Raw genomic sequence first — 16,495 nt, forward strand, 5'->3', positions numbered from 1 at the left:
TGAGGCTTTGAGCCAATAGGATAGATTCACGGATCCGTGAAAGCAGACCTGCACACACAGCAGTAGATCCACACCTAGGCTTACATAGGTAGAGAAGCATTTGATGTTTCATAAATTAAAACTCACTATTTTATTTTGGAGCCTACTTTTATTACTAAAAAGATCTCACAAAGACTCAACGGTTATGAAGTCTCAGATGTGCCAGATGAAGAATTTCTAGAGAGCTGCTATATGACATGGTGCCTCTAGTTAATACTGCTGGACACTTGAAAATGTGTTAAGGAGGGTCGGTCTTGTGTGAAGTGTTCTTAATGCAATAAATTTTTTAAAAGTATTCACATGTTTAACAAATCATGATATATTATACATATACATATACATATACATATACATATACATATACATATACATATACAGTCCTGCAATGACTATCTTGATAGGTACCGTATTTTTCGGACCATAAGATGCACTTTTTTTCCCCCAGAAGTGGGGGGGAAAAGTCCCTGCGTCTTATGGTCCAAATATAGCCTACACCAGTGTTTTTCAACCTTTTTTGGGCAAAGGCACACTTGTTTCATGAAAAAAATCACGAGGCACACCACCATTAGAAAATGTTAAAAAATTTAACTCTGTGCCTATATTGACTATATATAAAGTAATTCTCTTGAATAGGAATCAAATAAACACAAAGAAAGTATTTTATAATTACTTTATTATGAAATATTAAGTAAACAAAATAGTGAAAAATTATAAAATTCTTGTCTTGTCTGCACCTACGGCACACCAGGCAACATCTCACGGCACACTAGGGTTGAAAAACGCTGGCCTACACATATACTTTAAAAAAAAAGTTTTTTTACTTGCCCGGCTCTGTGTGGTCTCTGTGTGCTTGCCCGGCTCTAAAATGGTTCTAAATGCTGCTGTTTACTTTACAGGGTTGATTACATGTGTTTATAACTGTGATGTTGGATTTTAATGCACATAAAATATTTTAGGACACTATTTGTTTCAGAATCTTTTTTTCTTCATTTCCCTTCTCTAAAAACTGGTGCGTCTTATGGTTCGGAGCGTCTTATGGTCCAAAAAATATGGTAAATCTTTGCAGTCATCCTTGATTTATTTCCTTAGGTTAAATTCTTGAAAGATTCATTACACTTTAGCTTTACTGTCTTAATACTCCAATCTTGTCTATTCCAATCACTGTTATTTCAGGGCAGTACATCTTTTAATACTGCTGTGAACATGGGAGATAAAATGCTTGCAGATACATGCATAAGCTGATGGGCGCTGTGGAAGCAGGGCACTGCTATTTGTGGAGCTCTGGTTTGGCCTGCCCAGGGCCAGCCGGCCTGCGTGACAGCCCCACTAAGTAGGGTTTCTCATTTTACATTTTCCTTTTACAAATTAAGCATCTTTTCTCCTGTCCATTGACAACGGGGATGCAAACCAGACAATTACCGCCTCTGTGTTTTGCCGCCTCTGTGTTTTTAATTGCCCATCAAACCATTCTGCCTAAGAACCTTTTCACTGTAAATGTCAGAACCTGTGCAGTGACCTTTTTTCTTTTCTTTTCCTAGTTGGAAGCCTCCAGGGAAGCAGGCGCAGCGGCTCTGAGAAATGTGGCCCAGAGATTATTTGAAATCTACCAAACACAGTCTGAGGAAGTTAGAAAGCAGCATGAGGACAGTACACAGTTCCTCCAGGTACTTGCCTATTGGGTAAATCGCCCCCAGTCATCCTGATCCCCCTTTCTGAAGAGTTAAATGTGAAACAAACAATGGGAAGGGCAGGAAGTGCTCTGTGACCCCCCCAAACCCCCCACCCCTGCTTTGTGGGCTCCTGGATGTTGCCAAGCTGCTGTGTTAGCACCCCTGCCCAGGGCCCTGCAGAGCACAGGCGGCAGGTGGGGGGTACCACCCTGCCTAGAAATCAGAGCTGTCCCAGGTGACCCTGCCCAGTGACTTCTCCTCTGGGTCTGCCTTTGACTAGCTGAGGTTAAGTCCTTCCACCTTTCTGGATTTGGACCTCCTTGTGTCTAAAACGAAAGAATTGGGCTAGTGAAATGGTTTCAAAATAGCTTTGATCCTAGAATACATTTCTCAGGTTGAGCAAACACAAGCATGTGTGTATGTATACATCATATGTATTTTATGTATACATATATATTGTTATATATTTTAAGATATATAACAATTTTATATTTTTTATTTTAATAGATAAATATATATATATATATATATATATATGCAGTAGACACACATGTTTCCTTGTTTTGTTTTTTTTAATCTGAAGTATATATTGTAAGACCAATAAAAGTTTTTCTGAAGAATGTATTCTAGAGCTTGGAAAGAAAAACAATAGTGCTTGTGTGTGTGTGTGTGTGTGTGTGTGTGTGTGTGTGTGTGGAATTGGAAGCTCATTCATGCCTGGATCCTCCCCAGCACTGGCCCTAGGAAAGCACAGTGAGGACACAGTAGGAAATTCTCTCCTAGGTGACATGCCTTCCTGCTTCAGCCTGTGGAGGTGCAGGGTTCGGGTAAGAGCCTGAGTGACAGGACAGGCTGTGTGGACCCCAGGGCTCTGCGAGGGGTGGGCCTGCAGGACAGGAGTGCACATGTCCCGGCCAAGGGGTTCAGCCCCAGCCTGGAGTGGCCTGGCAGCCATGCCTGCCTGGTATTGTCAAGGGAAGCCAGACACATTTTTAAACTGCACATTCTCAAATCTGTTAACTGCACACGCAACTGTGAGTATGCATGTCAGAAGTCAGCTGAAACGCGCCCACCTGTGGCCGGGGGTGGCCAGGTGGACTGCTCTTCATGGGTCTTCAGCACAGCTGCTCCCCGCCTGGACATGGTGGAGAGAATTATTCTGCTTTTATGACACTTTTGTGTTAAAATAAACATTATTTTTCTTAAACATATACAATTTTTGCCGAAACTGGTTTGGCTCAGTGGATAGACTCTATCCGATAGAGCATTCGTCTGCGGACTGAAAGGTTCCAGATCCGATTTCGGTCAAGGGCATGTACACTGGTTGTGGGCACATCCCCGGTGGAGGGTGTGCAAGAGGCAGCTGATCGATGTTTCTCTCTCATCAATGTTGATGTTTCTAGCTCTCTATCCCTCTCCCTTCCTCTCTGTAAAAAATCAATAAAATGTATATTAAAAAAAACCATATACAATTTCATTTTTGTTCCAGATATGTTTTGTTGAGAAAAGGTAAAATTTTTTGTTTTTCTTAAACATGTGTTCCTCTTTCTCATACCAGTTCAAGTAGTATGCTCCATGGTAACAAATGTAAACATTCTAGGGATATTTCTATATTATTAATTCTTCATTGATTTGGTGTTGTTGTAGCCCATCAGGTTTATTTAGAAGGAAACACTGAATTAAAAAATGAATTCTAAACAAGTGCAAATTATTATTTTTTTGGGTTATTCAGAAAATTATAGAAGATTATATTTGTACAGTAAAACCTTGATAAAATGGACTAATTTGGGCAAGGAGTCATCCGTTAAAGCCAAAAGTCCATTATATAGGAATATAGATTTTTTCCAATGTGTATGTTAATAATTTGACAAATTAGGTTACCTATTTTTACTTTTGTATACACATTTGTGTAATTAAAATGAAGCAGGTATGTTGAAACTGGTTTGGCTCAGTGGTAGAGCGTTGGTCTGCGGACTGAAAGGTCCCAGGTTCAATTCCAGTCAAGGGCATGTACATTGGTTGTGAGTACATCCCTGGTAGGGGGTGTGCAAGAGGCAGCTGGTCGATGTTTCTCTCTCATTGACATTTTTAGCTCTCTGTCTCTCTCCCTTCCTTCTCTCTGTAGAATATCAATAAAATATATTTTAAAAAAATAAAAATAATAAAAATAATAAAATGAAGCAGGTATGAAAAGTTTCCTATATGTAGTACAGTAATTTTAAATTTACACTGAATAGATCTAGTAAATGTGCGCAATCATCAATCACCATGAGTAAGCAAATGCACTCGGCTGGGCATGGCTTAGTGCACTGGGAACTTTGGCCAACATGCGTTACAACTGATGCAGAAAGTCACACTGTGTGACAATAGAACTAAATACCTCACATGACGTGGTGTGATCACATGCTAATCATTCCCTGAACATTGTTTACACGCAGTGACTATTGGATTTAAATACATGGACTATGGTTGTAGATATATAATATTTGTGTCGGTGAAATTACTACAGTATTTTTTTCCAATATCTGGCTTATTTTATTTTATTTTATTTTTATTGATTTCAGAGAGGAAGGGAGAGGGAGAGAGAGTTAGAAACATCAATGATGACAAAGAATCATTGATTTGCTGTGGCATGCATGCCCCCCACTGGGGATGGAGCCCGCAACCCAGGCATGTGCCCTTGACCAGAATCAAACCTGGAACCTTTCAGTCTGCAGGCTAATGCTCTATCCACTGAGCCAAAAACAGTTAGGGCTATTTGTTAAAATTTGTTAAAAATAATAGTGACTTAACAAAAAAATTACCTGTTAATTTAATTATAACCAAATCTAGGTTACAAGCATTTTAAAATTAATAGGGTGTTAATTTTCACATATGACATATGAACCAGAAATTTTGTCTATTAAATCCGAAGTCTGTTAAATTGAGGTCTGCAAAATTGAGGATTTACTGTATAGGTTTAACAAATTAATAAACTGACAATTGTCTTTCTGACCAAAGGTTAACAAACTTGAAAAAGAACAAGAATTGAAACAACAGGTTGAACATCTGAATCAAGTTGCTGATAAACTTGAAGAAAAGCATAATCAAATTACGACATTGGAGAGCCTTGTACAGAGAATGGAAAAGGTAAAGGGCTAGAGAATTAAAGGGATTTCTTCTTGCAATTAAAAAAATAGTACCAAAAAAACAGGATAACATTAAGTAGCAGTACTCTTTCAACTCCTAAGACTTTAGGAAGTATTCAGTGATGCTAGTTTCTGTCCTTACACATTTAACATGATCTATTTGTTCAGGACTGACCTCTCTATAAGTACTGATATCATAACTCTGTAACTGTCTCCTTCCGGTAAATGTGAAACTTAGAAAGGGGAACCAGATGAGACATTGAATGGAAACAATGGAGAAGATCACCAAGTTTATCTATTAACTAGAGGCCTGGTGCATGAAATTTGTGCACAGTGGAGGGATTTGTCCCTCAGCCCAGGCCTACACCCTCTCCAATCTGAGACATACCTATCACAATCCAGAACTGCTGGCTCCCAACTGCTCACCTGCCTGCCTTCCTGATTGCCCCTAATTGATTCTGCCTGCCAGCCTAATTACTCCCCTACCAGCCTGTTTGCTCCTAATTGTCCTCTCCTGCAGGCCTGGTCACCCCTACAGGCCTGGATTTCCCCAACTGCCTTTCCCTGAAGGTTTGGTCGCCCCCAACTTCTCTCCTCTGCTGGCCAGGTCCCCCCCCCCCCGAAACTGGCCTCCCCTGCAGGCTTGATTGCCCCCAACTACCCTCCCTTGCAAGCCTGGCCCCTCCCAACTGCCCCTCACCTGCTGGCTATCTTGTGGTGGCCATCTTGTGTTCACATGGGGCAGCCATCTTGTGTGTTGGAATGACAGTCAATTTGCATATTACTCTTTTATTAGATAGGATAGAGACTTAGTGCATGAGTGGAGGCAAGCTGGTTTGCCCTGAAGGGTATCCTGGATCAGGCTGGGGGTTCCCCTGGATCATGGGATGGCCTGAGGGAGGGGCCTGTGGTGGTTTGCAGGCTGGCCACACACCCTGGCGACCCAAGTGGAGGCCCTGGTATCTGGGATTTATTTATCTTCTATAATTGAAACGTTGTAGCTTTGAGCAGAGGCCTGGGCTGGCCAGGGTGTGCAGGAAGCTTGGCTTTCTCCATTGCCAGAAATACCCAAGCCTCTTGCTCTCTCTGTGGCCGCAGCACCAGGCCTGATTGGCTGGTGGGTGTGACTTATGGGTGTAGCAGAGGTACAGTCAATTTGTATATTACTCATTTATTAGATAGGAAAATAATAATATTGCGGATGGATCCCTATAATCCTAGCATTTTTATGTATTACAGGAAGATTCCTGCAATAGGGCTTCCTGCTGTGGTTGCTGCCCTGCCTGCTTCCCTCCCTTCTCCTCCAGCCCTACCTACTTTCCTCCCTTCTCTTTGCCCTGCTTGCTTCTCCACAGCTTCACTCCCTTCTGCAGGCTTGGCTTCTTTCTACACTGTCTTGATATGCAAATTAACCACCATCTTGGTTGGATTAATTTGCATAATTGCCCTGATTGGCTGATAGCAGAGTGATGATTAATTTGCATATTACTCTATTATTAGGTTAGATAGTCAACCAGGTGCCCATTTTTGGCCACCCACATCTACTGTAGGTTTGTAACACCTGTGGCTACAGTGGAACAGATAGAGTTCATATTAAAAAAAGACATTCTATACAAAAGAATGTAGAGAAAGTAATAGCTGAAGAAAAATTTATTAAAAGTTACATGCAGTGTTCCTTTAAGTAGCTGTCACTCCAAATATATACAAAAGTGAGTATATAATTTTAATTATCCGTGTCTTAAAATTTAGAATTCAGACAAATCAATATATATTCATTTCTTTAAGAGCAAAACAAACTAATAGAAAATTGGCATCTCTGAAACTGACTTGGGGGTAGATAAGAATATAGACTTGACTTTTAGTAAATACTTTCAAATACATTTTATATTTTTATTATATTAGCTAGAAGCCTGGTGCGTGAAATTCGTGTACAGGAGGGGGTTGCCCTCAGCCTGGCCTGCACCCTCTCCAATCTGGGACCCCTCAAGGTATGTCTGACTGCCAGTTTAGGCCCTATCCAGGGGACCTGGCCTAAACTGGCAGTTGGACATCCCTCTCACAATCTGGGACTGCTGGCTCTTAACTGCTCACCAGCCTGCCTTCCTGATTGCCCCTAACTGCCCCCCCCCCCTTTCAGCCTGATCATCCCTAACTACCTCTGCCTGCTGGCCTGATCACCCCTAACTGGCCTGGTCACTCCCAAATGCCCCCACCTGCCTGGTCATCCCCCAACTTCCCCCTGCCGGCCTGGTTGCCCCCAACTGCTGCCCCCACTGGCCCAGTTGCCCCTCACTGCCCCCCTCTGCCAGCCTGGTTGCCACCAACTGCCCCACACAGCCTGCTGTTCAGTCGTTCGGTTGTCCCTCACTAATCCCCCTGCCAGCATAGTCACCTCATGCAGCCTGCTGTTTGGTCATTACTGTGAGGGCGTCCTGACCAATTTGAATATTACCCTTTTATTAATATAGATTTCCTGATTTACCTATTATATGTTCTTTCCAGGGCTTGTTTTATTTAATGAGTTTCCCCCAGTTGATCCCATTTTAGAAATGTCACTTCAAAAGCATCCCATTTCAATACTCATGTTTCTTGGCAAAAGGACTTCGATTAATTTTTAAATATGTTCCAAGAATTTAATTGATACCACTGTGCATTTGGCCAAATTTCTAATCTTAATGAAAGTCCTATGAGGAAATCACAAAAACTAAATAAGCCTAAACTGAACTGAATCATATAATAATAATACACAGCTATATCTATGTTGTGCAGTAGGTCACTGAGTGTTGCACTAGAGCCAAAGTCACTGGGCCACAATGTCCTTAAGCAACTGGTTTGTCCAAGTGTGACAGTTCATCATTATGATGTTCTGGACATGATATAACATTTGAATGACTATTTGTAGTATTAGGATATTTATCATGTAATATCATAAATAATTTAACAAACTAAGCACAAAGAATGCTTACAATTAGGAAAGAAAGACAATTCTGGGATGCAAATAGAGTTGTTTAACCAAACAACTTAATTAACTAGTTTGACATTTAAATTTAGACTTGCACTCACCTCAAACCCAGCAGCTTTGGGTGAGGGTTAGGGGCCAACTGTCAGTTCCTAAAAATGAACAAAAGAACCATGGGTATACTTTTCATTCCCTAGAAATCTGTACTCGATATAGGTTCATGTCAGAATTCTGGAATATATTCGACTTAATCCCACAAATATTTGAACTCCTATCATGTACCAGCCTGAGCTAGAGGCTAGGTATCTATTTATGAATGAACCAGATACAGTCTGTTTATGGAGAGTGCAATGTAATATATCTGGATTGTGTGGGACTCAAGGAACTTTCCAGATCTCCCTTCATCCATTCATTCTCTTGGGGCTCCTTAGGGATGCTGGCACCCCTACTGAAGATAGGTGAGATGTCTCAGAAGTGATGAGCATTTGTCTTGATATTGACCCATCATGGTGAACGGTCTCTAGGAGTTCTGGGACAGAGTGAGTGGACAAGATGCCCTTGGCTCAGAAAGGCCTTGCAGTAACTTCCAGAATACTAGTTCAATGGTTTCTTAGAGTGGATCCATTTGGATGTCTGGGATAAGGGGTAGGTGAGGATGGAATAGAAGGGCAATGGAGTTTTTCTGTGGGTTTTTTTTTTTTTAAAGACTTTTAGTTTAAAGATACTTTATATTTATAAAGCAAACATGCAAAGAAATAAAACTTTAAGAAGCAAAGCTGGGCAAAGCATCTTGGTTTAAGGACATACTCAGAATATAGGCTGTGATGAAAGGTTTCTCAGGTGCAGAGTGTGTATCAGAAGAAGGGAAGGAGGTACAGAGACTTTTGTATAATGTGAAAAAGGTGAGTCCAACAAGGAAATGAAAATTGAAAAATGAACATCCACAACAAAGGTTGATAAATACCACCCTGGTAGGGGGTGCCCCGGAAAAGGAGTCATTTTCTACTCACCAGTAAATAGCCATTAGTGGTATGAGGTCTGGTAATGAACACATTACTTACGACCCTCACCATCTGTCCCACTTTAATCAGGGATGCAGTGAGAATGAATTCCATACACACAGTGATAAGCCAGCAAAAACGTCCAGTCAGAGCCTTGTAATACAGCATATGTTCCTTTTGCGAGAAGTGCAATTCTGTTGCACCATATTTGTTTTCTAGTGTCATTGATTTAGCTCTATTAGAATTTTAGAGTTCAAAGGTGCTTTTGAGACCATCTAGTTCCTCATCATCATTTTACAAATGAGGGCAATGCAAACAGGAACTATTCCATGGCCGTCCAGTTATCAGTTTACAATCCTTTCCATTATGTCTCTATCTCTCCGTCTTCTCTGATGCTGGGTAAAAATGACATCCTTGGTCATTTAGATGTTAACATCTGGCCATGATTTAAATTGGTGTCTGTTCCATTATGATGAATAGGGGTGATTTGGGAGAGTGGATTGCCCACTGGGTGTCGCTGTGAAGTCCTTTCCCTTAGAAGGCACTAACCCTGAGAAGCGCGGGTGGGATAGTGTGATTTTCTGTGTTGTCAAAAAAGAAGCATTAAGACTTCTCCTTAAGACAGCACATTGACATGTCCAATTGTCTGGTCTGCTTGCACCTTGGTTATAACGATAATGGAATAAGTTCATTAAGAAGAATGTTCATCAAACACCATTTTCCTCCCCACAAATTCAAAGCATATTATCAGTAATATGTTTCTTTGATGACCTGAGTATTATAATAAGCTTACAAGGCATATCTGTGATCCCTCAGAGATAACTTGAACACAACTAGTGCTACACTGGGACAATTTCTAAGTCACAGGACTGCTATGGAAAAAAATTGAAAAAGTATAAATTTAAAAAATAACAGCACATAAAATATGAAGTGTTTGGCACCTTTAAATTATTATACATTGAGGTCCTAATACGATCCAGAGAAGCCCGTAGGCCTTTCACATATATTATCTTCAATCATCCCAACTTTCAATATAGGAATATTATTCCCATTTTAGAGATGTTCAGAGTCAAAAAACATGACTTATACAAATATAGAATAAATATAAGTCAGATGTTTTATTCAAATCATTCATTAACAAGGGACCGACCAGTAAAACTGGTTTAAATAAAATACTTAGAGAAACTGGCTATTTATAGGCATTTTGAAAAAAGGCATATAGAATAGGATTACTAGACTAGATATTTAGCCATTTAATATTCTTTAAGGCAATTAATACACAACCTTTGGTATTATCTTTTCAAACAGACATGAATCTATAAATTAACATTCAACTTCAGAGTCAGGGCTGTAATAATAAAGAATAAAATATCAAACACAGGGAAATTCTCCAAGAGAATGAAATAATCCTTGGGTCGGGTTATTAAAGTGACCCAATAAGACATTAAAACCACATGCTGTATATTACTTTGATTTCCAAGTTTTGGCTGATTTTATTAACAGCAATAAGGCCCAGAAAGATGAAAGCTTTGGCAAGAATTATGCAGCCGTAAAATTTCAAAACCAGGTCAATGCAGGTCCAAAGCCACTCCAATGCTGTGTTTGCTGTACAGCCTGCCTTGTGTTTCACCCACACAGATACCGTGGCAAGAGTGAATGTAAACAGCTTTGTGTGGAATAAATATAAAAAAGAACACAATCACCCCAGCTCGGTTTTCCATGGACTTGTCTATTTTCCTTTTAGATAGAAAAGATTTGGCTTATTAATGTACATTAAGGCTTATTCTTTCTCCATGTCATTTCGCTTACTGGCACGTCCTAATTAGAAAGTGACTTTATCATTTGTGACCTTGGTCCTTCCCTAAAAATGCACTTACTGCTTTCTTACTTCCTGACAGATGTCCTATGAACAGGTAGGTATCACATTAAGTCCAATATTGTCTTTGGGTACCGACCTCAGTCTAATGGAGAAGCGCCTGTGGTGGGAGAGCCGGGGGAGGATGAGCAGGGGCTTGCAGGAGTGGGAGGGAGAGGCAGGAGCCGGGTCACTGGGCAGGCTGTGTCGGCTGTGCGCTGGGTTACGGTGAGAGTGATGCAGGCAGGCGAGGACAGTGAACACAGCCAGGGCAGACAGCCGCACTTTGAAAACTAAGTGAGAGCCACACAGAGAATGCCTGCCAGGCTCCACTGGGGCGGGTTGTCACTGCTCCTTAAAATGACCTCTTTAGCTTAAGAGGTATTCCTGTTATTGCAAGAAGCATCTTTTGTGAACAGTTTGCAATTATGTCTTACCCCATGTACACATGTTGATGAGAGAGAAAAATAAGCAAATATTGTATCTTATTGATATTTTCTCGTAGGAAAAAAGAACACTGCTAGAAAGAAAACTAACTTTGGAAAACAAACTGCTGCAACTCAAATCCAACACTACACATGCTAAAAGGTTTGCAAATCTACCTCCTAAGTCATAGCAGTTCTTGGAACCTATTCTCTCCACTGGTCCACTGGGCAGTGGACAGAAGGCTACCGTCCCTTGAGGGAGCAGGAGGCCTGTAAGTGCGGGAGAGGAGAGAATTCCTGGCATTAGCCACTGTGTGCCTCCCCTTCCCCACTCACTGGGAAACTGTGGGCAGGTTAATCCTTCTGAAGACTGAGGAGCCCCTCCCCTCCCCAGTTACCCTTGGGGATAAAGGGGGTGCTGTGGAGGTCTTCATTCCTTCTGAGCTTCTGACTTTTTGTTGATGGGACTCTGCAGTAGCAGACATTACATTGTCCAGCCGCAGTGGAATTGTAAGGTAGGTTTGTGGTGTTCCCCAACTTTGTAGGAAGTGACAAAAAATGATGTGAACAACTCCTTAGTTCTGTTAGGAGTCCAGACAGTCTGGATTTTCTTTTAGAAATGATTTTTTTTTTTTTTTTTACTGATAATAGTTTTTATTTTATTTTTTTGTCAGTCTTTGAGCCAAATAAATAAATAAATAAAGTAACCATTTGAAAAAACAAAATTGACCTATTTTTTCCTCCAGTTCTATTCTATATGAGCAGTAGTTATAAAGAATTCTCAAAAAATTCTTAAAGAGGTTTTAGAAATATCTTGTGGGAAATGGATGTTTTGTGTTTATAGAAAGATGTTTGGACACCCAGGCTTATGCAGTTCTCAGATTTGTAAGTGTCACAGATATTCATTTATTGCTTTTTCTGAGCTGTGTGTAGAGGTATTCACTTTGCTAAGAGGCAAGAAAATGAAATCAGCATGAATCAGACTCAGGTAAAAGCAGTAGAGACTCGGTTAAGCTCCCACAAATAAAGGAGATCTCTGTCCGGTTAAGATTGGAGAGCAGCGGCTCTCGGGCGCGGGCATCTCCGGGAAGACAGGTTGGCTTTTAGAAACCAGATTATTTTGTTGCTCCCATTTCGTCCTGGGTGTGAGCAGTTTCGCTCTTCCTTTGTTCTTCCTGTTACAGTTCATTAACGTTTCCCCCCATTTTCACCAGCTGGTTTATAGCCTTTGCACTTTCCTCTCCAGTCCAGAGGAAAGAGACTGACTGGCCTAATACGGCTTCCTGGACTGGGCAGAATGTCAAGCCCTGCCCCTGCCTCCTGGATCAGAATGTGCACAGGATCCCTGATGATTTAACAAGATCCTCCAATGCACATGCAGTTTGAGAAGCAATTTTTCGTACAGGCTGTGACACAAAACAGAGACTTTTTTTTCCCCCTCTAATGAGAACATGTTCTGTAGAGTGACATGAATTTCCATGACCTTTGTAATATATGAACAGGCAATGGAAATCAGAATTGCAATTGCATTGGATGTTGGCCAATAATCGTAAAACCTTAATAAGTGGAAATTATATTCATATATTACTTTGTAAAGAGCTCATTTTCCAAAAGTACATCTACTTTATCCCTTTAAGTCTACAGTACAATCTTGTAAAGTAGAAGAGGTAGGAGTTATTATATCTATTATACTGAGGCTTAGAAAGGTGTGTGATTTCAAACTCAAGAGGCTACCAAGTTAGGTGGGTCTTGCCATAATGCTGTTGTCTCATAACTCAGATAACATTAGCAATTGATTATAACTATATAATCAATCCCAGTTACCTAAATAGGGCTTTAGAAAACTGTGAGTAATCTAAATTCAAACTTCATCCATCTTTTTCCACAATAGTTGATGTAGATTCAAAATATTAGCTGGAATTTAATTTCTTCCTCCCCTCCTCCCCCCTTGAGCTCCTTACAGGTAGCAGAATTACCCAAAGTAGGAAGCCAAAATAATAAATAGACAAACACACAATCTATAAGGTATACTAACTGTGTCATTGGAGATTAGTTTCTGGTATGTATGTAAAGTCTCCATTCCTGGCCCCATGATCTAAACTAGGGATGTCGAACTCAATCAGAGAAGGGGCCAAAATCTAAAATCCAGCCTAAATCGCGGGCCGAATGGTTTACTGAACAGTCATAAACTGTCATTGTGATGGAAACGCAGCAGAGTGCAGTGATGACAGCGCGGTGCGGGCCACATTGCAAGGCCTGGCGGGACGGATTTGGCCCGCGGGCCTTGTGTTTGACACATGTGATCTAAACTCTTACCCGCCTTGAATTCTCTGCGCCTTCTGATGGGTGCTAGGTCTGTGGGTGCTCAGAGGCAGACAGATTCGATAGGCAGGTGCTGCACTTGGGTCACTTCAACTCGGCTCAGCTACCTGCTGGTGGACCAGAGAGGAGCATTCGACACGAATTTATGTTATGATTGCAGTTTCTATCTGAGCTAACCAGAGGCTGCCTCTGGCTGTTTATCTTCCGTGTGTCCTGTGTGAAGGGGCCTGGGCATCTGACTCACATAATGCCCAGCAGGTAGCAGGTAGCATGTGAAGAGAACCTAGCAGCACATCAGTAAAAAACAAAACAAATAAACAAAAAAACAAAACACAGCTGTATGATGCATTCGTGAAATCTTTTACTCTCTCTTTTTGCCTCTCCAGTGCCCAGGGTCTTCAGAAGGAGATCTCCCTTCTCCAGGAGCAGATCTCTCACCTGCAGTTCGTGATCCACTCCCAACACCAGAGCCTGCGCAGAGTCATCCAGGAGGTCAGGTTAATCCAGACGTTTCTGGGGAGATGGTATGTGTACAGTGAGAAGACCCCACAGGAGCGGCTTGCCTGGGCTTCACAGGCAGCTGGATTCTTCTCCCCACGGAAGGCTGCTTTTGTTCCCAGACAACACAGCTCTGTTTTCAATGACCCCTCTGCCACCCCCGCCCTTTTTTTCCCCTATACGCCAACACCTGGAATGTTCTCAACTAAGATATGGAGGAAATTGTGTTTAACTGCTCTTTAGATCAGTGGTTTTCAACTTTTCTCATCTCATAGCACACACAAACTCACTGCTAAAATCCCGCGGCACACCAAAATATGCTTTTTGCTGATCTGACAAAAAACAATAATTTTGATTCACTCACACCCGAACGGCTCTTGTGTTGGCTGTTGTCACTTTTCATTTGACAGTTTAAGGGGAAAGAGGTCAGTGCCTCTGACTAAAGAGTCGGGTATTGCATGTTTAAAATTTTTTTGGCATGCCAGTTGAAAATCGCTGTTTCAGGTGTTTCTGTGATTTTTTAAGTGTCCTGAGCCAGGTAATGTACAGTGTTCTTTAGAAGACTGTGTATATTTGGAGGCTCAGCCTTTTCTCAAAGAAGGAATAATTGGTGAGTTTCATGTAAATTTACTTAAAAAGGGGGTTTCTTCATTCATTTTTTTGTACAAACATTTGTTTCCAAAAGGAGTCTTTCTAAATACCCCAAACACCTTCATGAGTTTGTGCTCACGTGGTTAGAACCTCACCAAGAGAATTGACTGTCGGCTCTTTGGAGCCAGAGAGGGCTTAGGGGCATCCCACGTTCTCCTGTTACAGATGGGAACCCCGAGGTCCACAGCAGTAAAATGAGGGAGCTGGTGGTGGCAGGGTTGGCCTTAGAATCATGTGTTTCCTCTTCCTGCACCCGTCTGAACTTCATCCACCTCCCAGCTCCACGCTGCCACTTTCCGAAGCAAAGCAGGCCCCTCTTCATGCCGCTGGTAGACCAGATCTCTGCCTCAGGCTGCTGCCCCACGCGAGGCAGTGGCCTGGCAGCTGGTCCATTGGCCTCTGCACCTGCAGTCTGAAAACATCATGTGGCTAAGACACCAGGACGGCCAATGCTGCTTCCCACAGAAGCAATCCTGCTGAATTTGGTTTAAACAGGTTTCCCAAAGATTGAAATGTCAAACAGCAATGTCTCTGTGCTCGCATCCCCAGGAGCCAATTTGTTCAGCGATTCTTCTTGGCCTACCGAGTCCCCTGATGCTCTGGGATTTCATTTTTGTATTGGATGTACATCCTTTGACCACAGCAACCTGCACAGTTTCAGGCTTACGTAACTATTCCCTGTTGTCTGACAAGGTTTTTCAATTGTGTCTCCTAATTCTTAGATGGAAGGCTTAAAAATTAATTTAAAAGAACAAGATAAAAGAATTGAAAATTTGAAAGACAAAGTTAATGTACTTGAAGCCCAGGTAAGGAGGAATGTTATATATTTCAGTGTGAATGTGACTGTGTGTGTGTGTGTGTGTGTGTGTGTGTGTGTGTTCAGTGTTTCTGTGAGCCTGTGTATTAATGTCTTGTGTGGTATGTATTATGTAGTTGTGTGTGACTGTGTCTGGGTGTTCATGTGTGAGTATATGTGCATATCTGTGGTGATCTATGAGTGTCTTTTTGTGAATGTGTGTATATGTGCTTCTTCTATGCATAAGAAATTATAGCTCTGGGGAGAGGTGCTCTTAATCATGACTAAACTATCAATATTAAACATTTGGTATTATTAAGTTATTAACATTACATATTGATAAATAATTGTTAAAAGTCCATGTAAATTTTCCAGAACACTTGCTATATTGTAGAGACAGCTGATATGGATTGGCATTAGAAGCTTGGTCAAGGCCAGCTTAGTCAGAATGCCTGTTTGCTGTCTCCGGCCTTTACCTGTTTCCCCTACCCTGAGGTGTCCTCTCTCTTCTCCCTTTATCCATATCCCTGTGGCTTCCAAGCTTTGCCTCAGGGCTCACGCACTTCAAGAGGCTCTTATGATTTTCTTATTTTTCAGAGTTTTAAAACTCAGCGTAAGACTTTATCATTTTCTGAGATGTTTTTCTCTCTGCCCACTATTCTCTTTGAACTAGGGAAGCCCCACTGAGGTTGGGATATATGAAGCCCCCATAGCTGCCTCAGCTCAATTTCCTGCTCAGGGTCACCCCTTCTGTCTGTCAGATGGCTAGTCACTGACTTCCCAGACCTGGCCATCTTGGCTACTTCAGCCCTCAGTCCTGCTTGCTGTCCGCTTCCGTGTTGTCCTGTTCTGTGAATGCACAGATGCTCTGACTTCCTTGCAAACCTGCATATCTTTAGGAGCTTTGCTCCTCCCCAGGGCAGACCAGAACTACATGGTCACACACCCAGCATGCTGCCACACCATTCCCCCCAACTTTCCATCCCACCCCCCACCCCTGTCACCATTCCTCCCACCTCACCATCCCTCCTCACCATCCCCCTCACCATTCCTCCCCCCTCACCATTCCTCCCACATCACCATTCCCTCCACCATTGTGTTCCTTCTGTTTTTCCAACAGAAGAAAAAACTCATAACAGAAAGATGTTGCC

The 16,495-nt window shown here is 41.8% G+C and overlaps 1 protein-coding gene across 4 annotated transcripts in view; it reads left to right on the forward strand.

Moving 5' to 3' along the window:
• Positions 1-16,495, forward strand: part of CCDC68 (coiled-coil domain containing 68) — a 45,758-nt gene that overhangs the window by 23,536 nt on the left and 5,727 nt on the right. For all 4 annotated transcript variants that reach the window (XM_036417889.2, XM_036417890.2, XM_036417891.2 and 1 more), the window contains 5 exons: positions 1,578-1,703; positions 4,710-4,838; positions 11,158-11,240; positions 13,786-13,891; positions 15,271-15,354. In XM_036417889.2, the coding sequence (XP_036273782.1) occupies positions 1,578-1,703; positions 4,710-4,838; positions 11,158-11,240; positions 13,786-13,891; positions 15,271-15,354 (528 nt within the window). The remainder of the gene's footprint in view (positions 1-1,577; positions 1,704-4,709; positions 4,839-11,157; positions 11,241-13,785; positions 13,892-15,270; positions 15,355-16,495) is intronic.

Source organism: Pipistrellus kuhlii, unplaced genomic scaffold, assembly GCF_014108245.1.
Source record: "Pipistrellus kuhlii isolate mPipKuh1 unplaced genomic scaffold, mPipKuh1.p scaffold_m20_p_6, whole genome shotgun sequence".
NCBI lineage: Eukaryota > Metazoa > Chordata > Mammalia > Chiroptera > Vespertilionidae > Pipistrellus > Pipistrellus kuhlii.